The sequence below is a fragment of the Rhipicephalus microplus genome, chromosome 3, assembly GCF_043290135.1.
Source record: "Rhipicephalus microplus isolate Deutch F79 chromosome 3, USDA_Rmic, whole genome shotgun sequence".
Taxonomy (NCBI): Eukaryota; Metazoa; Arthropoda; class Arachnida; order Ixodida; family Ixodidae; genus Rhipicephalus; species Rhipicephalus microplus.
Genome location: NC_134702.1, coordinates 139494856 through 139517461, shown reverse-complemented (window position 1 = coordinate 139517461; position 22606 = coordinate 139494856). Strand labels below are relative to the sequence as shown.

The window sequence follows — 22606 nt, the reverse complement described above, 5'->3', positions numbered from 1 at the left end:
ACAAATATACCTGGATAAATGAATGCTTGTAGAGGGCCCTAACATTTATTCTTTCAACTTCATTGTGGTTGTAGCATTGTCACTAGTCATGCTTCTGTTACACTTTTGCGTGTTCAAAATAAAGTAGCGCTTTCGATGCTGGCTAACATCTTTGCCTTTCCTTACCTTCTGTTCCTTCTTCGAACAATATAAATACTGTCATCTAGAGGAATTCACTGGAGGATATTCCAAACAAAAGTTAGTTGCATCTAAGTGCACAGACGCCAATTTTCAAAGCTCACGCAATACTGGGGCACAAAGGTCGTCCACTGTTACCTTCATATCATTTGAAGAAGACATCATCAAAGTTCTTGCTTGTGGCGCATATGTTTCCTGCATTTGACAATGCATATCCTGCAAGGAGCATGAGTGATTTTTCTCAGTGTTCCCAGAACAATCTCATCGAGTTTTTATTGCGCAGATAACCATACAGTACATATTTGCAGCAACCGTTATTGTTGTTCATTTTGATTTAGCTTCGCCTGTTGTTGTGGTTAACAAGCGTATATATATTCTGTAAAAAAAGGTCAAAGCTGAATTTCAGGAAAAGTTTGTTCTGCATGTTTGTATTTGTGTGTTCCTTCCATTTGTCATCATGTAGTGAGAGATACGATATTAGAGGGAGATGCCTAGGTATTAGTTGACAACGACACCCTTTGAACCAACAGCAGATGTTGGTCGTGCATGCGCTGTCGTTGAGCTGCCATTCTTTGACGTTTGAGAGGGCTGTGGTTTCGGAGGCAGAGGTTTAACCGTCGTTATACGACCATCAGCGCCTACTTTGCAGCGGCCGCCTTGACAAGTGCCTTTTCCACGAATGTTCTGTAATGATGCAAAACAAAGAAACATGTGTTTGAGGTACACTAAATGTATACATGCAGCCATGCTGAGTTTATAAGCTGTTCCTTCGAAACTTTGTTCGTGTTCCCCTGGGCACAAATGTTCAAGCTTGAAAAGAAAAAAAATTATGGCCAATCTTCAGACTTTCCTAAAGTATCCCGCAGAACGTGTTTGAGCTATCCTACAGTCACCACTTATTATAAATATGTTAACGTGTATGCGCCATTTTAACGCCATATCATTTCGCCGAAATTCCGGGGTCGACGTCAATGTCAGCGTCGTCAGTAGCGAGTGCAGAAGCACCATATTTTCTTTGATAGAGGGATCGAGAAATATGCGAACGAAATAAGTAATGAAGAACTTTCGGGTTCGAGCGAGGATCGATCCCGGGTTGTTTACGTAGCAAGCAGGTCTTCTATCACACCGAGACACGTCTGCTCGGAAATACAGTGAACAAAAGTTTCTGAACTTGCATTTGCAGTACAAATAACAATTACGCTTTACAAATACACGCACCCTGTATACAGGCTTCACAATTCAACTTATATTATCACAGTAATGTTGCGTGGTACAAGCGTACATCGCCATACTGAGTCCGAAATTGAAATTGTATAGCATAACCACTTCTTGGTTTAAAGGCTGCCACCTATTACAAAATTCGCACACACGTTACAGCGCGTATTTCCTTGAGACCACCACCACCTAGAGGGTGCATAGCGAAATCAAAAACATTGCACGTGCATAATTACTGGTGGTGTAAAGCATGATACCCATCAAATCAAATGCATTTATGTGCAAAAATATCACAGACACAAGTGATTTTTAATTTTCTCGATTAACTTTAGTAATCCTTCATATAAACTTCTCGAGTAACATCGCACAATGTAAGGTATGCACCAAGTGGTTTAAGTACGCACTATTAACAATATATCGCTATCGCATGGAACTCTTACAGCCGAACATTACGGGTCTTCCAATAAATAAATAAAAATGTGGTCCATTTTGAGCGACGAAAATTAAACTGGTCTTTCGCCTATTCGATCAAAGTTTTATACTCTAATGTGTCATGGTTATCAAGAAAGTAGACCCGAGAAATCACCTAGATAAATGGAGGGGTTTCTTGGCTCTACAGCAATATAAATGTTTCATAAAAGTATATTGAAAGTTGTTAACCCTGTCTTATAGCATACACAGCATATGCCGTTCGCTTTTGTAGTGTGACGCAAAATACTCATTGCGTCTCTTTCGTGCTGGGCGATTTGTGCTGCTGCTTGACGATCCGGTGCCCTAATACATGTACTCTCCGGTAAGGTCATTGCATGCCATAATCTGTGACACCATCATAAAAACAATTGAAGAGATTTTAAACGAACATTTTTTTTCACTTCTAACTTCACTTTCTTCAAAGAAGCTTTCTTCAAAAAAGCACAAAAGGAAGAAAAAAGACACTGACGCCGTTTTTACTTCGTTAGTTGTTTTTTTTTTTTTTTACAGAAGCCCTCCATCACTTATTGCGGGCATTTGTTGCTGCAGCCTGTGAACCGCTTTCTCAGAATACTGCTTTTCGAGCTTCCTGTAGCCTTGCAAGGCCCACCTACTTCTAGGCTATTCTGTTTTGTTCGTGCATCTGCTTCGAACCTTTTCGTCGACTGCGTAGCGATCGCAGGTTCAAGCTGAAAAGTTCCACTGCCCTTTCTTTAGAAAAACAGTAAACAAGAGAGCCTGACATAATACAACTGCAAACCGTTGACGGAACTTCTTTTGCTGAGAGCACTTCTGACGCGTTGAGCGATTGCTGCATTGTTGTATGAACAGCAGCCGGACGCAAAAGTTGTGCGGACACCTGCTCGAAACTAAAGATAACTTTACACTCGTCAAGAAAGCGTGTCATTAGAGTTTCGTCCACTGTCGTTTTTTTTTTCAGTGAACCCTATTTTTATGCACTATCCACAGCTAAAACCTTCACTCGCGTCATAATTTGTTTAATATTCTGTTTTAAAACACAAGTGTTCTCAAAATACATACCCGAAAAAATCCTTCCCTCTGCTTGTATATCTCGTAATGCACTTTCCGCGAGAACACATGGATACATATTGTCCCGTAGATATACATGGGAAACTATCGCGTTATGTAATAAACGATTTATACTCACGAGCTACCATGTGTGTCGGAACTTGAACCCTCCACATTCTGACAGTGCAAGTGTTCAAATCCATGACTTTTGACGCGTACACGAACCCGATCTCCGAAGCTTTCGAGTGTCTAGGATGATACCTTTGAACAAACCCTGAATTCGCGAAGGTCTTAAAGAATCGAAATGTCGGCCTCCTCAATTACAGCAGTTCCGACACCTAACCATCGAACCATGTAGAGTATCAGATTACACAATGGCACAATCCTTACGGTTCAATGCAGACAACTCGAGTGGAGTTTCCGCAGCAAGTTTATTTCACAACATCTGTCAAAGATTGGAACAACGAACGTAATATGGAAAGTGTCTTATCATTACCTCTAGAACTGCGTGCCTCGAGTTGTGCCGGATCAGAGGCAAGTACTTCCATTATTGGTCGAATCGTAGCTCATACAATTTCTTTTCTGGTATCAAATATCGCACAGCTGTGTTTATACCACTCTACCTCTGTACTTCATTTCTACTTGTACATTCGTACTTTGATTGCTTTTTTTGTCCTGAATCCTAACTTAAACTCTTCGGAACACTTAGTTCTCAGTGTTATACATCATATCAGCATTCTAGATATTACACAACCTCATATTTCTTCTGATTAATGTTTAGCGCAGCCACCTCGGGACACGAGGGAATCTAAAACAGGTACACTTGTGGCCCTAGCCTACAACCTATTACTATTGCATAGCCACGCATTCATATCATTTGTGTGCTAACACCACCCATAATACAACTGTTCTATGAACAGCCCGCCCTACACCTACGATGTATCCTGTATAAATAATTTAGCATGTGGCTTTTGTTAAAACCTATTTTTACTTGTTTCCCTCTCCATGTTCTGGTTTTCACAAGTTTTGTGTATTTCCCAACTCTGTGTTTTTTGCCGAATGGGGTTCACACACTGCTTAAATCTCTGTCTGGGTTCTTAAGAGCAGTTTGGTGGGTGCGTTGTATTGAAATAGCGTCCTAAAATGTGAGCGTAAAAAAACAAGTCAGAAAAGGACAAAATGACAGGAAATGTGTCTTAATCATCAATCGCGCACCCTTACGGAATGCCTGCTTGTTTTTTTTCTCGTGTTTTATGTTTTCTTCTTTGTCATTGTCGTTCTCTGGCATATTCTATAACGCAGGCATCTTTGGTAAGGAAGTATGGACAAATAAATGATTAAATATTACCCAGCATAGTGTCCCGTCCGATTCATGTTCCATCCTTGGTGGAAATGATCGGCAGAAGTAGGTGCAATACAACGTGCGACCGAACACATTCGTCTAAGGAAAAAAATAATCTGATGAGCTTCAGGAGTACACAGTAGTTGCACTTCCATGCAATGTAGCAAGCAATAACATGACATGCATTACTCACAAATTTGCTGGCTATGATCTTTCCACACTTATGATTCTTGAATAGACACCCTGGAAAGGTATCACAGTTTCCGTTGCTTAAATCAAGTACTGCCTGAACAGCTCTACTGTATTCACAAAATATTGTTAAGCTTCAGTGATCGTTTAACGGCGTTTGGTCATGTTGCCCTGACTAGTATGTGCTGCATAAATTCCAAATTTTTCAATTACTGCCACAGCCATACAAGCCACACAAAGCAAATGCGGCTTGTAATGTTCTGAGCATTCACTCTAAAAAAAAGAATCAAGTAACTGGACGCTAAACAAAGTATCTGGGCTCATATAAAATTAGTTAGACTACTTTGATATAATACAGCACGTGTCAAGTAAGGAGTGCGTAATTTCTACGTTCTTTCTGCTAAATAAACTCCTCTTAAACCTTGTATGGTCCGTGCGTCATTTACAAGAAGCACGATGTTTGTCACTGTTCAAGCAAACGCAATGCTTTGCCACGTATAATGTGTCTGTGATGCGTAATTTCCTACCAATAGACTGTGAATTTCTCTTCACAACGTAAACGTTCGAGAACTTAGGACAAATACGAATTCATTAGAAACTTATAGACGTGTTCCACTCATAAAATTTAATATACAAAATTTTGTAGAAGAAAACTAGAAAGAGCGTTAAATTCCACATGGTTGTAGAAAATATTACCGTAAAGTACTTTTTTTCTGTAAAATTTTGTGATTGCTGTGAGGGCGCGCACTTTGAACCACACACAAAAGTGAGACCACGTAACGCAGAAAAATTCATATAGAAACGCAATTTTTCCCGCCCACTACTAACAAACTTTATTTCATCTAACGTCCGGTAGGTAATCTCAAAAGTATAGTACAAACAGCAATGTTTCTTTTTGATGATTACTAGTAGTTAAAGCTGTCCGAAAGGCAAATTCAAGCTAAACGTTGAACAGAAGTGAGAGACTTTTTAAAGCAGTACTTGCACACATCTTGTGTCATTCATTTCATATAGTAGTGGTCCGCGCGGATATGCATTGTTTAGAATAGTATAACGATTAGTATTTTTTTATTGTCGGCTCAATTAGCAGTACCCAAAAGACTAACGTTTTTTCAGCGAAAATCTGTTTGAACTTAACAGGTGGGACGTCCCTTCTATTTACTTTGATTTCACATCTTGAAGGACAGCGTACGAATTCACGAAGGCAGTACGCAAGGAAATATATTTAGACGAGTGAACATACTTTTCATTTGGGATTGGGGGAGAAAAGACGAATTTGAACCTTTCTTACATAATGTATAGTTCAATACGACACTACAAGTGCTTTTATGAAACACAAGATCCCAAAGTATAGATACGAGTGGCTACCATAATGTTATGAACATGCATACAATCTCTGTCTAAGTGCGAAAATGACAAGGATATATCAGCCATCGCTCGCTAACATTCCACGTGTTAAACAGTGGAAGCCGTAAAGTTAGTCGAGTGGCGCTCTTAATACCATTACGACGCAATATTGTGTGCTGAAGAACACTGTGCTTTCATTTATTCGAAACTGAAATCTTCAGGACACCTTGAGTATGCATTAAGTTACGTTTCACTGCAGCCTAAAATATACGGTAAAGAGAAAGAGAGTAATGCATTTAACAAGAAAAAAAAGCCTCCTCTTGATATTCATTCATTATTATCTGGGGTTTTGCGTCTAAAATTATTCATATGATTATGATGCATGCCGTAGTGGAGGCTTGCCAAAATTTTGACCCCCTGGTGCTCTTTAATTTGCACTGACGTCATGCAGAACATGGGCCTCTGGCTTTCGCCTTCATCGAAATGCGACCGCCACGGCTGGGGTCGAACCTGCGACCATCGAGTCGGCAGCCGAGCACTTCAAACGCTTCACCACCGTGGCGAACTCTGTTCATAAGCCGTCACACCAACAAAGCGCGCGCACCTGGAAGTTTACTAGCCTGTCTACATTTTTCAGAGACTTTGCAGAGGCTCATTTTGCCGACAAACGCTTTTTAAAGACGATAGTCTTTCTTGAGGACCTTCGACGCAAAAATTTTGGTCTGTCTGTCTGTCTGTCTGTCTGTCTGTCTGTCTGTCTGTCTGTCTGTCTGTCTGTCTGTCTGTCCGTCCGTCCGTCCGTCCGTCTGTCTGTCTGTCTGTCTGTCTGTCCATCCGCCCGCGCGTCCGTCCGTCCATCCGTCTGTCTGTCTGTCTGTCTGTCTGTCTGTCTGTCTGTCTGTCTGTCTGTCTGTCTGTCTGTCTGTCTGTCCACTTTTAACGGCACCGGGTACTTGAAACAGCCGACCTCATCCGCAGCGCCCATCAATGTTGCTCAAGGTTTAGCGTTCATAGTTGTGCATTGTCAATTAAAAAGCAATTATTGCGCATGTTTGAAGCACCATAACAACACGTATATATTCTGCACATGTGTCTTTTATTAGAAAAAGAATACATAAGTAATTTTAAGCACCGAAGCGCTTATCGTGCTGCGCTGACCATGGAACGCTTGCACGAGAAGGCGAGTGTTTTCAACGCTTCGCTAAAACGAGACGGTGGTAGCACCTACCCATTGCCTTGCGTTCTACACCTTATTACCCCTGAGATGGGTGCGCCACGCACTTCGTTTTTCAAGAAAACTGCCAGATGATGCTGATATCGCACGTGTGACGTGACTTGATGCGCCCGTTCACCTCCACTGCACGCTCGAGGCACTCTAACGCAGCGCCTCTAGAAAAACATTCACCATTTTTCTTGCACGGAACATCAAATAAATGTTTTGTTCCCTCTCTCCGCGCGCAAAAGTATCGTCTTTTGACCAAATTTGCAGAATAACGTCAAGATACGAGCCCAATTTTTCTTTTTCATTCTGCGGCCGGCTCAAGTCGCCACTCTGTCATTGCACGATTAAGTGATTTGCTCGTATCTTGTGTTTTGATATTGCTGTCCTAAAACAATCTTCAGTAATTGAGGTAGTCATTTGTCGTTCCAAACACACACTATTTCAACGCTAGCTATTCGACCTCAGTAGTAACCCAAATGATGTTATGCTTAGCATAACGCAAACGACCTAGCCATACACAAAGGCCTAATTCTTGCGTGCGATCTATCGACGAAAATGTTGTAGGCCCGTGTGCTCAGATTTGGGTGCACGTTAAAGAACCCCAGGTGGTCGAAATTTCCGGAGCCCTCCACTACGGCGTCTCTCATAATCATATGGTGGTTTTGGGACGTTAAACCCCACATATCAATCAATCGATTTATCGACGATCAGTTCGGGCTTATCACTACTCCCGGCGCTTCGCGTATACGTTGAGTATATCGTCAAACTTAGGCGACAAATAGTTTAATTACTGGTGCACAGAACAGTCTTTTGAAGGAATCCGACGCATATCCGCGAGTTGAGCTTCCAGGCTTCAAAAATTTTATCTCCTAATTAAACTTGCCGCTTGCGGTCTCATATTGAAACGTTTCTCTGCGTTATACAATACCAATTTGAGCAGGCCAGAGCAAACTGAAGCTCAGGCCGAGCTCTCCGAATCTCTGTAAATAAATTCGCTCTTTCGCGATACTGACACGATTCTCCGTCGAAACTTGTGTAACTGCGCATGCAACTGCTCCTTTCGTTTGATCATCTGGATCTCATGTATTAAACTGATAGACGTGAAATGCCAGCTGGAGGTCATAGTGCACACTGTCTGCAAGCTTCAAATAGTCCGCATGATTCTTGCCAGGTAGTGGCAAACTGCATAAGCACCGTATACAAAGAGGTAAGTCTGCCTCGGTGGAACAATAGCTATAGGCTGCTCGGCTGCTGACCCGATGGTCACGGGTTCGATGCCGGCCTTGGCAGTTGCATTTCGACGATGGTGAAGGGGTAAAGGCCCATGTAGAGCGTGACGCCAGTGCACGTTAAACAACACCGAATGGCCAAATTTCCGGAGCCCTCCCCTACGGCGTCCCTCATAATAATATCGTGCTTTTGGGAGATGAAACCTCAGATAATATTATAACACACTGTGGTAACTCCCCCGCGACTCACCCGATTCCCGCAGCTGTGCGCAGAAGAGTACCGCGCAGAACAGCAGCGTCACAGCAGACGCCTTCATGTCGGCGCACTTTCGAAGTCCTCGCCGTCTCCTGCCCTTCAGTAAGACTTCTCACAGGTGAGACGTCCCGGTGGTGGCGACAACTCTGCCGCGAGAGTATACTCGTGGAAATAACGTCCTCCTGGACGCGTCTCACCGCCGGTAGAAAGTCAACAATTAGGAATAGACAATGGAAAGGGAAATGCGGGCAGCTGTCCCGGCCCACGGCCGGAACGCGTTCATGTTACTCGAACAATCGGTAGATCAAATCGTTGTGTACGAAACGTTTTGCGTGTTCCGCGAAGCGTGACGCTTGCATAAGGCGTCGCAATACGGCGCCTGTGGAGATCTTCGACGCGTGTGACATTCCAGGCGACGTGCCAGCGCAGCGCGCTGTTCCTCTCAGCGTAACCAATTGGATTGAATTGAATTTAGGTTATTCTAACACACACGTTTATTTTCATTGGTGGGACGAAGTAGTTTTTTTTAAATTTTTTGTCGGCTCTTATGATTGGTCTTTTCATGTATTTATATTCAAAATAAGGAAGTGCCGAGGCGAAGTGGAAACGTCAAAAGCATGTCGTCACCTATTCGTAACCTCGTACGTTGCACAACGCATTGTGAAAAACAAGGAAAATAATACTGCCTGAGGTCTCACTGCAGGACCCATTTGTAAAGGTATGCGATGTCGCAACCTCAAATGGCACTAGCAGTTTACGAAGCTCAATGCTAACAAAAGAATAAAAGTCATCTTTATATCACTTGTATTTTAGTAAATGTGGGCATGGTCAATGTAAAACACGCTAAATTCTGGCATTTTATTAATAAAAATGAAGTTATGTATGTTGTTGGGCTAGTTGGTCACTCAATTTTGAAGAAATAGTTAAGCTGCGCTAAAAAGACAATGTGTTAGATACATAGAACACGAACACACGCGTTTGCATGGGCGTGTTCTATTGTGTCTAAAGTGTTATCTTCTTCGCGCAGTTTAACTATGTCCCCAAATGAAGTTGTACAACTGCCAGAAAAAAATGCATTATCGTAGCCGTGCAGTCTCAAAGACATGTCTTCTTTATATGAGCAAGCTAACACGTTTTTAACAATGCATGAATCTGTACCTCGGTGCGTGAAGTGTGGGTGCGATTCTGTGCATCTTTATCCTTCAAATGCGAAGCATCTTTTTTGCGTACTGCAAGAACTTTTGGCGTCTATCTATCTATCTATCTATCTATCTATCTATCTATCTATCTATCTATCTATCTATCTATCTATCTATCTATCTATCTATCTATCTATCTATCTATATAGCCGCCTGCGACTGCGTGCTCTCATGATCAACCCCTTAACTTGGGGTCTACCAAAATCAGTTTCGGAGGGTAAGATGGTTTCACGAATATGACGTGCTGGTCATGACATCAATTTTTTCCCAATATCGATGCATACGTCATCAAATACTTAAAAAAACAGTGCCACATAATTGGTGATGGGTATGTGCCACTGCTATGCGGGTATGTGCTACAGGTGATAGACATTTTTATCTACCTAGGTATGGCGAAAACACACAAGGGAAATATTAACGTTGAGCGTTAAGAAAAAGCCGGACGAACGCAACGAATAAATGTCAGTGTCCAAACAGGAATTTAGGCCTGGCATTCTGCGTGGCGAATAAGTATTCACAGAGTCATACCAGGTCTCGGAAATACTTTGCAAATAGACCCCTAATAATGTTCGTGAAACGTCAATTCTGGTTGCAGTACTGGATATCGAATTTTACAAACATTACATATGTACTCCTATGGTACAACCATCATGTAAGGTTAACGTTCATGGTAGTTTGGCACCATCCGCGGAGGTTCCTTTGTGTAGCAGTGTTGAGGGGTACTATCCTCGTGAGCGCCTGCACAAATACCACCGCTTCATGTCAGCTTACGAGTTGTGATGTTGCTTGTACTCATGTTGCAGTGGGCATCGTTACGCAACTGCAAACAACTGCTAATATAAAACATACGTGGCTGTTTAACGTGTGTGTGGGCGTGAATTTGTATATATATTGAGCGCCACTTGGTGGCGTTTCGCTCAATAAAAAAGTTAAAACACATTCCCCTTGCATACGCATGCTTCACATCACATTGATTCCCAAGGTGTGTAGGATCTGCCTAATTTTCATTACTCGGTTTTCAAAAAGTCCCCAACAATCGCGACTTTGCCTCTTTCCTAGATGAAGATATCGAATCGGACGGGTCCTCGCGCAGCTTGCAGTATTACTTTGTTTCACTCGCTCTGTCTCTCTCGTCATCTTTTCATTTGTTCATGAAAAATGCAGTACGTTCCTCACTCGTCTGATCATTTATTATAGTAAACTAACTCACGAAGTTGGAAATGAGCCCTAGATGCGGAAATCCGCAAGGTGGCGGAAGACTTAAGAAGGGGAAAGAAGACAACCACCCATTTTAGCACGAAGCCACAAAGAAATACGTACGAATTTCTCAGAAAGAAATGCTTCTCATGTGCCGAAAAGTTTGTCCTGACCAGGGGTTCGAAATCGAGACCAACGGCTATTGCACACGCCTATTGCGTTGGTCTCGGGCACGCCGCTTATTGCACTCTGCAAATTTTTCGGCAAATAAGAAGCTTTTCTTTCTGAAAAATTCGCATGGATTTTTTTGTTGCTCCGTGCTACAAAGGGTGGTTGTCTTCTTTCCTTTTCTTAACTGATGAAGTTGTAAATCTGAGGCGACAGTGCCAATTGACCGTATCACATCCAAAGACGTGTGATTTCAGGTTTGCTTAAAGAAACTCATCTCAAGCACAGGAGCACAAGCTTAGGCGGATCCCTAGAGTGTACCTATATATTTACTGAGCAGATAACCTGATGTATGAATGTAATGAAGCCTCATTTGCACTTTCCTTTGAGGTTCTACAAAATTAGGAATGAAGTAAACCGCTTGGGCAAAGAGATCTTGCGAATGATTTATAGCTTACGCCACTGGCTCACATCATTCTTTATCAAACAAAAAAAGCAGTAATGTACGAAATACGAAACCAATAATACGAAACCGAACTCGAAAAAAAAATACGAAACCAATAATTTAGCAGTTATTTTCTACAAGTGAAAGAAATAACAGTTGAGGAACAAGATTTGGCAGTTGTTCCTAGTAGAACAAAAGGGCTGGTTTTGTGTATGGCAGTCATGACGAACACTTTTTTGCATATGCCAAATGCAGAAACTTCGAAGATGGCTTGGCTGAAACGATGCCACGTGTGGTATTGACGGCTCTGTGTGCGGAGAAAGAATTGAGGGGTACACAGTGTAACAGTAGCGTACCGAGCAATTCTCTCTGGAGGGGGGGGGGGGGGGTTAAAGTTGAGATAAAACTAAACAACTACCACATACTAAATATTCACTATAGAATATACTACCTGCCAAAATTTTCTGAAGGGAATCGGTTTTGAATAAACAATCTTGGGTAACCGCTTTTGGCACGATCGCTAAATATGTCGTGTTTTTTTTTTCTCTTTTTTTAGTTGTGTGCTGCACTGAATTGCGGCTATTAGCATTGTCTGTACTACTGATGTATCGCGGATTCTCGGGTGGTCTGAAGTGAACTGATGATATCAGTTAGGGTAGGTGTGTTTGCAGTGTTATTTCAAGGTTGCGAGAACATCCAAAAGCGACAATGAGCCTCTGTTTTAAGGGGGAACTGAATACTTGTTCAATAAATTTATATGAGAGAATAAATGGGACTTCAGATCGCATAAAACGACAGTCCTTCAGATGAATCTCGTTCTTGAGAAGATACGGCTATGGTTGGAATTGAATTAAAGCATGTTTCTCGTTAGGTTTCATTGTTATATTTGTCGCGGCGACATGCAGACAAGGGCTCAGAGTTCCAAATAGTGATATAATAATCAGAAAGTTTGTATACTTAACAAACTTAATGCGTTGTGATGAGGTCAGAAAATAGTCGCACAATGTATCTGGAAACGCAAGGGTGCCTGAAATACTTTTTTCCCTTTTTGTTTGAGTATCGATAGTTAACTTGATTTCATCCTATCAATTTGAATTATACACCGTTTGCACGTCAGCAGTGACGCTTATTGGAAAGACTTTAAAGAGCATTGTAGCAGCGACACGCGTTTTCCGTCGAATAGGAAATCGTTCTTGCTTCGTGCTTTGGGGAGCTCATTTATGATGCAAAAAGAATGTTTTTCGGCAAACAGTGTGCTTATTGTTGACTATTTAAAAAAAACGAGCTACATGACCGACACAATTTATGTTCACTATAATGTAAAGTAATTGGTAAAAAGTAACAAAACTGCCACTGTCATCGAAACTGGAAATGGGCACCACGTGTTTCACTTCTATAGCGAGTAAGGCCATTGAATGAACTCTCCTGTTATTCCTATAAAATTAGCTTCATGACTTTTTTATTTGAAGAAAGTTGCACATTTAATGCAACATGAGCGTAATGTTATTAAAATAACTTTGCAGCTTCGTCACATCAAACAACAAACAGGAAATCCTAACAGTAGTGGCAGCGGTGGGATGCCATTGAAACCGACTTCATAACAGTGGTGGCAGCGGTGGGATGTCATCGAACCCAAATTTATAACATCATACAGTCATGGCATACTATACCAGTTTTGCAAATATCACGTGAACGAAACCACCCCAAGATCAGCAAGACCATGAAATGTAAATCATCACATTCATGACATGTCATGATTTTTATGTTATGCCTTGTCACTTATGTTCGTCATACAGTCGTGTTATGTCATACCAATTTTAGTATTGTTATCATCATCTAAACAGCCAGGTGAGCTAAAAGTCGTAGGCGGATAGATAGATAGATAGATAGATAGATAGATAGATAGATAGATAGATAGATAGATAGATAGATAGATAGATAGATAGATAGATAGATAGATAGATAGATAGATAGATAGATAGATAGATAGATAGATAGATAGATAGATAGATAGATAGATAGATAGATAGATAGATAGATAGATAGATAGATAGATAGATAGATAGATAGATAGATAGATAGATAGATAGATAGATAGATAGATAGATAGATAGATAGATAGATAGATAGATAGATAGATAGATAGATAGATAGATAGATAGATAGATAGATAGATAGATAGATAGATAGATAGATAGATAGATAGATAGATAGATAGATAGATAGATGCGCTCAAAGTCACCGAAGTTTGCTAAGGAATGCTTCGCCTTTAAAATCAATATACGAATGCCAAATAATATTCATGAGTCAGCAACATCATGAAGGTCACAATGAAGATAGTAGATTGGTGCATGACTTTGTCACTGCGGCGACACTGTACGTAAAACAGTTCTGTTAATACAGCTTCAATGGTTCAGCAAGACCTTCGGCTTGCGTGCATCTTCAAAATTCTATAATTAAGCAACTAAACGCTGCGCCTCTAAGTTTCAGCCTCTCCCTCCTTTCCGATTTTTCTCATCAGTGCCTATTATTCGACAGATATTCGAAAAGTATTCAGTGTTTCTTGAATGTGCTAAAGAACTCTATTCGGCTTGTCATTAAAATTTTTCGAATATTCGCGCATCTTTAATAACTTGTGCTTACTTACCCATTTCAATTGTCCTTTTTCACGGAAGAGAGAAAAAAAAACGACGCTATGCTGGGCTGCGCCGGGCAGTACAAAGGCCGACATCCCAGCATCGGCAGTGAATTTCTCAGGGGTCACGTTTGAGCAGCCCAAAAAAGACTGGTGGCACTCTGCGGGCCATTTGTGGAAAGTCGATATCGAGCTTTTCTTCAGTTACATGGGCATGCATGTGCCAATTGGTCCGCGTTCAGACGATATGTTAAGTGGAAGAAGGCTATTTCATCCTTCCCCTCCACCCCGTCCCACGCCCTTAGTAAACAACTGGCACCTTTGCTGAATATATCTACAATAATGACATCAGTTCTTATATCACCGGTGGTTGTAAAATAGCATACGCCATTTATTTATTTGTTGTTTCTCCCTTGAAATTCTCCACTTGCGCAAATATGCAGGGATTATTTCGCGACGGCGTTGTAACGTGGTCTTCCGCTTTCATTTCACCAGCGCCAACACATTACTACTGCTTGTGGTCGTACTGTTGGCTTGCACCTTAGCGGGGGAGTTCGTCGTGGCTGCGGTGCTTCGGTGAGACTGGACGACACCCCTGCTGTTCTGTACGCCAGGCGCACCGCTGGTCGTTTGCAGACTCGGATCGGGCGGGACGTCCGTAATGCAGCTGCCGCTTCGGCAGACACCGCTTCGGAAAAAGCTCTGCGAAAGTTGTCCAAAATCGAGGTCAATAATGTCACACGAAAAGGCCAAAGTGTAACTGACAAAAGTCAGCTGGTGTTCTAACAGCGAGAGCTGTGTGTGGCTAGAAAAGAAATTCAGCATCAGTGTCACGAGTATTCTCCTTTGGCTGTGCTACCAGTTACGTTCTCAGCGTCGTACCCAAGCACACGCGCCATTGGCTGCATTGTGAGTGACATCATCCATCCCGTCGCAGCCGCAGCGCTGAGCGGCGCTGAGTTTCTACTGAGGGCATCCACATGGGTAGGCTACGTATCTTACGAACTCCCGAACAAAAGACAACTCTAAAAGGCGCCGATAGTCAGGGTTGCCACTGGCGTCTACTTTTCGCCTAATTTTCCGCGGCGACCTATAATTATGAATGGCGACATGGTGAATTTCGGGCGATTTTCGGCTTAGGTGTCGTCTGACTTATGCATTCAATACTCAATGTCTTCAAAAGAAATGGGCGACAAAAGTGTCCCCATGTTTCGTTATTTTCGACCCACCGGTACAGGGCGCACTTAACGCACAATTTAGTATGCCTGTCTTGTTTATTGTGTGTATCTCCTAATTCACCTAGGGAGGTACTGGTGCACTAGCGCGTCCACCAGCAATTTCACAGCAAAATTTAGGTCAGCGGACTGCTCCGCTTACCGGGAGGCAGCGGTTTTATACTACGTTTTTTAGGTGATTTCAGAACTTAAACTTCTTCAAAGTTTCGTTTCCGAAGTGGCTAGGGGACGGTGAGGCTGCGTGTTGCGACCACAGCTTCAACTGTCGTGAATAGCTTGTCGACTTCTTTCCTGCTGTAGTATCCCCTAATTTCGTATATTGAGCCTAAGTTTGTTTTTAAGATACTTTTCGTGTGGACCAACAAGCAGGGCTTTTTGGGAAGTCTTATAAATTGCACTGAGCTAAATGTACATAGCGTCAGCATGACCACCCATAAAGCGTTGTGTGAGTATTGCGATGGTTACTCAATATATCCGAATTTATTTCCGTTTTGTAATCAGGTCAGTTTATTATCAGATAGTTGATTTCATGGCAATGAAATCCTCTAAGTATGCAGGAAAGCTACCAACGTCATGCATGCATCTCTTGTTATAGCGGTTGCTTCATCCGGTATTGGCTACAACAGAAGCCATCAGAGGACTTTGTAATGAGGCGCTAGCATTCAGGCACGCTGCAAGTGCATGCATGCCCTTGTTCAGGGTTCCCATGGTGAAGCAGGCGATATGACTGGCTTTGAAAAATGTGAACATGGTCTTATGGATGACGGCATACTCTTCGAGGCTATACATAATAAGGAATCTTTATTGCTAGGCATGCCACACATTTGTAGATTGGCGACTTTCTTGGTGAAATTTGAAGAAAAACGGCAACTTTTGGCGACATTTCGCTCGTCGCTTGGCATATTTTACTTGAAAGTCAGTGGCAACTCTGCCGACAGTGGAAACGTGAGAGAAATTGCATTCGCTGGGCCCACAGTGCAGTCCGGGCACAAAAACAGGCCCGGGAAGCAGCATGCCGACAGTGGCGGCGTACCGATGATCCCACTCCCTTCTAAACCACGCTAAATTGTGAACGTAAAGCTACTGTATACGCTACCTAAAGATAGCATATACAGTATAACTTTACGTGAACGGGAATGAAAGCACCGGTGTCGGGTGGATCCTGCAAACCACGCCACCGAGGTAGCTCGTGATGTGAAACGTACCCTTGCAACAACCAAGGGTACGTTTCACATTTACACTAATTAAAAATTTCCACGTGTCTTTCATTGTTGTCAAAAACAACCTTCCTTTTCATGTTTCTTTATTTTGCACATCCTCTTGTGTAACCAGAAATCAAATATATGGAAATTTCAATCTTCTTCCAACTAAGAATTTTTACGGACAACGTTTGCTGCAGTTTTCAGGGCCAAAAATTTCGAATAAACTACCAGCAGAAATAAAACAGTCAAATAATTTTTCCTCAGTGCTCAAGAAATACTTACTTACACTGAACAATGTTTATCAATGAAAACAATTATGATCTCATGTGTGTGTGTGTGTGTGTGTGTGTGTGTGTGTGTGTGTGTGTGTGTGTGTGTGTGTGTGTGTGTGTGTGTGTGTGTGTGTGTGTGTGTGCGTGTGTGTGTGTGTGTGTGTGTGTGTGTGTGTGTGTGTGTGTGTGTGTGTGTGTAACAGAAACTTGTGAAATCGGTTAAATATACCAGTGTCACCCAGTGATTTGGTTTTTGTTTGCGATATTAGCCATACATATTTTAACCTTCATAATAATGCAACAATCTGCTTTTTTACTTGTGTTTTCGTAAGTTAGAACTGTTAAAAACAATCGTTCACTTACCGATACTTTCGCTCTCCCTTTGTTTCGCTCGTGCAAATTAAGGATGCACAATAACTATCTGTATGCCTGTGATATATCTTTTTCGTACATGGAACCCTTAGTTATTTTTTTTTTGGACCCACAACTAGCCTTCGGCTATGGGCCCAACCAGTCGTGATGTTTCTGTATGTTTCACAGTTTGCAAATAAAGAATTGAATTGAATTGAACCACGCCCTGAACAACAGCGTTGTTCGGCGCGCCACAACAGCGTCAGCATGAAGCTTGCGGTAGCGCGCTCGCCGGGGCGAGTGTCCGCTTTCGGCGGGAGTTTTTCCAGCGGCTCTTTAGCTTGTGCTCCAACGTCTGTGTGCGGCACGTGAAATAAACGCTGGGCACGGTAAAACCAAGCCAAATGTGCATCTGACCTCATTCGAAAGCACGGACATGAAACTAACAACTGTGAATGGCTTTAGTGCAGCGCCGGATTGAACCTACTGCTTGAACATCAAGGCCGCACGTTTCACCTTTCGCTGGTTAACCATTTGTACGGAGTGCTTGGGCGGTAATTTTTAGTTTAGAAATTTTGTATTTACTCTGCAGCATTTTCCCCACACTGGTGGTCAAACTCAAGGAATTTGCAACTACGCCAAAAGTGCAAATTTATGCGGTGCTAACGATGGAACGAACAGTGTGTATATTCCCGCTTTTTTTTTTTTGCTTGCTTGCTGGTCTCACATTTCAACTCACGCACATTAGTCGTATTCATGGCGGTCAGCAATACGTATCCAGCTAACCACTGCGCACTCTTAGACATGAAAGAAAGACAGCCCTGTTCAAGCGGTTTACGCGAAACCAAGGAAAAGACATGGTTGATGATTTCGTCATAGGCATCGGTATAACACGAAGGCAAAACATGTGCTCACAGAAGTAACTGAATGTCTACAGTAAATTGACATTAGAGAGTTTGCACAATGCCTATTTATGTTCTGTAATATAGCACCATTTACCGTTAATGCACCAACTTTTATGCTGGGCGCTACATCCCTACCTCCACGGCTAACGTTCATGTTCAATGAGTAAATGAACCCTTGAAGTAGCTTTTTAAACGGCGAGAGCTTAGTTAGAGAAAGGCCTAGGTGTGATAGACAGAAGAGTGTCACACATTGCACAAAAAACTTGGGCTGAGGTCGCCATTGCGTGGCATGCTAACGCGTGATTGAACGCCATGGCCGGACTAAAGGGAAAAGCAAAACGCATTGTGTCACCCCTGTAGCCCAGCTGCGATTTTTTCTCTGGGCGAGCGTAAGCGGGGAGGCAAGGCCGACGCTCATCACAGAGGTCTATTTGGTTTGGATGGATGCTGTGAGTGAGGACAAGGCTTTTTCAACACTTGGGATGATGTTGCCGGCTCGCGTTGTGTTAAGTCATTGAATAAGTCGTAATTAGAAAATTGAAAACGTGCCGAATGAAATGAACTTGTGGCATTACGCGTTGCAGGTGTTAGTCGTAAAGGCCCCGGTACTGACAAATTACTTTACTGCTGCTAGAGGGTGAAAGCACACCACCAACCAAGAAAGCTGCCAGAGGAAAGAGTGAAATGTAAAACGCTCGTTTGTAAAGCCGCTGTAGTCTCTCACCATCGCACAGTGGACAGCGTCCTGCGAGGCAGTAATATGCGGTCCCCGTAACGACGTCACAACTCGTCCCCTTCCCTTAACACTTCCTATATGAAGGCCAACATGACATTTCTGAACTCAAAGAGGGTTTGCACTTGTAACACATATTCTTAAACTGCAACCATGTGACATTCGGGCAGAAAAAGAGTATGATTCCTATTCCAATTATGTTCAGCATTTGCCAATGTGCCATTTTTTTTCTTTGTCATTAATTCCCCTCCCCTTCCCGGTTCACCGTCCGGCCTCAGCTCTGTCGGTTCCATGCTGCAAAGTAGCTCTTTGTCTGAAAGGTCACCGATACCGAGCCTAGCCTAGTAGCTTTGTCTATCCCACAGTGTTCCTCGAATGCGCCTAAGTCTAGAGGGATAGCTGCAGCGCCTTCATAGAAGGCACCACTACCTTTTTGCTTTCGTTAAACTTAAAAACTACAACTGGGAGTAAAAAAAAAAAAGGTGGCAACTCACGCTACAGGGTGTCCCATCTTTTTCATAACCGATCCTGGGCAATAACCCTTTGCACCAGTAGCGGCACCCACTCAGGAACCCCGTGAGACCCTGCGAAAATCAAGTGGTTTGATTTTTGCATCCCTGTGTGCTCAGATTTGGGTGCACGTTAAAGAATCCCAGGGAATCGAAATTTCCGGAGCCCTCCACTACAGTGGTTCTTATAATTTATGGTGGTTTTGGGACGTTAAACCCCAGAAATCAATCATGATTTTTGCATCCGTTCTTCATTTCGATTTGCTGGTATGGATTTGGTTCTATAAATAACACATGTGCATGTAAAAGAGCACTCGCAAACGAACTTAAATATGCGGCAAGTCATGATGGATTTGTTTTTGCAAGACGCACCGGATGTCACCTTTGTCGAGAATCTGGTGAACGATAAAAGTGCGGTGCACAAACAATTACTACGGGAGCCCCATGAAAAAACAATAAATGTTCCGTAAAGTAGCATATTATACATGTGACTGTTAGTTTCAGTCGGTTTGCTTTTGTCTTTCAATTCGGTTGCTTGCAGGAACCAAACTATCGAGTGTTCGCAAGCAATGTTGTTGCTTTGTGCTCGGTTGGTGCTCCAGTCACTACATTTTTCCCCTTGTTCTTGTAGACCTTCTCTTGTGGCTAATACCCACTGTGAGGGATGGGCCAGTAATTGAGCGGTCTTACAAAATATTATTCAATTTTATAGTAAAGGAAGATATAAAACGAAAGTGTTACAAATTTTAGAACGAAATTTTTATCCTCACTGAAATCTGCCTATTATGAAGTTTTTGTATTATTTTTTGTATTAGATAAAAACCTAGATCGAAACCTAACTCATTACTGCCACAAGCTCTTATTTTTCTTTTTCATGATTTACACTCCTTTTTTTTTCATGCCAGGCACGGGGTTAGCTTTTATGAAAGGGACGCAAAAGAGGAACAATGAATTGCTTTAAATAGACAGACTGCACTCTGAGAACTCTAATGCCATATATTTCCCTACTGCAAGTTCATTAGTAGCGAAATGAATGAAGTTTAAAGTTTTATTTTTAAATTTTGCGCCAAAATTTTCACTCATGACGTAGAACATTTCAAAAAATACGTTATGTATTTTTGTGGCATCCACTCGATAAAACTTTCTGAAACTTCGTATGTTAAGTCTATGACACCCACAAAATACAACGCACTTCATTTCTATCGGTTGGAAGCTATGAAGGACCCATTAAACTCCTTCAATATTTCTGACATCACTGCGTTTGGTGTGGGAATCTAAAGGTGGTGTCGCCACCCGCATTTTCTTTCCGCGCATTTTCTTGTTTACTAAGTGACGTGTCATGGTAAGAGGGGCCTTTTCGAGATGGTGAAATTGCACGTTACCAATACGCAAAAAATCGTTTCGCTCTTTAGTGCCTCTTTAAGAACACTGAGTGGGTCTCCAATAGCTCTGCTTGTTTGAAGAGCAGCTGTCATCAATTGATTCACCCCTCTACGTTGTATGTACGTGCATGCGTACGTGAGACAAGGAACAAACTTTTGTGGATCCAGCTAACTATCTTCAACACGTGACTAGTATGGACGAATGCCTGAAATGCGCGTACTTACAAGCCGTCTCCAGATTTTCTTCGGGCACTGTTCTCCGGCCACACCGTCTACAATTCAAATAGCAATGGAGTAATTAAACCTACAAACGAATAATACGGAAAGCCTGCATGCATAACTGTTTCAGACAAAGAAACAATGATTTGAAAACAATTAATTCTTTAGTGAGATTGAATATTTTTGAATTAATAATTGTTCATTTATTTATTGAATCTACAACTTGCAGAACATGAGCGTTGGTCAGTTGAGGCTGAGCGATCGTGACAGACTGTAGCAGCGATATATAGACGAAATGTTGTGAGTAGTATGCTTGATTATCTACCAGACTTTCCAACAATAGCAATTCCAAAGGCTTCTCATCCCTTGCGTGTTATTGAATATGTCGATATCTTTTGAACTGCATTATCACTGTAGAATACCCCCAACCACTATCAATGGCCTTCATAGATTACGAGAACGCATTTTATTCATTAGAGATATCAGCAGTAATGCAAACACTGCGGAATGAAGACGTCTACAACGCATATATAAATATCTTAGAAGAAATCTACACCACATTGACTGCCATCATAGTGCTCCATAAATAAATCGAAAAAATAGCAACAGAGAAGGGTGTAAGACAAGAGGGTACAATCTCCAAAATGCTATTTACTGCGCGCTTACAGGAGGAGGTTTGCAGAGGCCTAGAATGAGAAGAGTTAGGGATACGTGTTAATGGAAGTACCTTAGTAACCCGCGATTGGCCGATGATATTGCATTGCTAACAAACTCAGAGGACGAATTGCAATTCATGATTGCTGAATTAGAGAAGAAGAGCAGAAAGGTAGGTCATAAAATTAATCTGTAGAAAATTAAAGTAATGTACATAAACCTCGGAAGAAAACAGTGTTTTGAGATATGTGGCAGTGCACTTGAAGTTGTAAGGGCGTACGTCCACTTAGGACAGGTAGTAGCCGTGGAGTCGAACCATGAGATTGAAGTTACTAGAAGAATAAGAATGGATCACATTCGGCAATCTCTCTCAAATCATGGCTGGTAGATTGCCACTATCCGTCAGGAGGAAGGAGTATACCAGCTGCATCTTACTGGTGCTTCCCGTTGGAGCAGAATCTTGCACGATTACAAAGAGAGTTCAGCTTAAATCGAGGACGACACAGCTAGCAATGAAAAGGAAAATGATAGGTGTAACCCTAAGGGATAAGAGATCAGAGTGTATCAAGAAACAAACGGGTGCTAAGGACATCCTAGTCAAAATCAAGATGAAGAAATGGTCATGGACAGGGAACGTAGCCCGAAGGCAAGATAACCGCTGGTCATTAAGGACCACCCACTGGATTCCAAGAGAAGGCAAGTGGGTGAGGGAGGAACAGAAAGTTAGATGGGCAGATGAGATTAGGAAGTTTGTAGGTATAACGTGGCAGCAGCAAGTACAGAACCGAGTTGACTGGCAGAACATGGGAAAGGCCTGTGTCCTGCAGTAGGCGTAGTCAGGCTGATGATCATAATGTTAATCACTGTAGAACACGTCATACGAAAGAGTCGTCGATGCATGAGCACAACCATTTGCGTTAGTTCATCAAGATGTTAAATGCGCCCAAGAAATTAATTCTTTTACGGGGCAGCTAACCCACATCCAAATCAAGAGGTCGTCGTTCCTATTATTCAATTTTTACA

The 22606-nt window shown here is 42.1% G+C and overlaps 1 protein-coding gene across 2 annotated transcripts; it reads right to left on the bottom strand.

The window, feature by feature from the left end:
* Positions 1 to 424: 424 nt before the first annotated feature.
* On the bottom strand, positions 425 to 8818 carry LOC119159938 (uncharacterized). Of its 2 annotated transcripts, XM_037412729.2 has the most exons (4): positions 8472 to 8818; positions 4428 to 4477; positions 4241 to 4333; positions 425 to 861 (listed from the first exon to the last, which is right to left on the bottom strand). In XM_037412729.2, exons 1-4 carry the CDS (start codon positions 8536 to 8538, stop codon positions 676 to 678), a joined length of 396 nt encoding a protein of 131 aa, XP_037268626.1. In that variant the 5' UTR covers positions 8539 to 8818; the 3' UTR covers positions 425 to 675. The 2 variants fall into 2 exon arrangements, with proteins under 2 accessions (XP_037268626.1, XP_075744605.1); XM_075888490.1 differs by lacking the exon at positions 4241 to 4333 and having other exon boundaries at positions 8472 to 8772.
* Positions 8819 to 22606: the final 13788 nt, after the last annotated feature.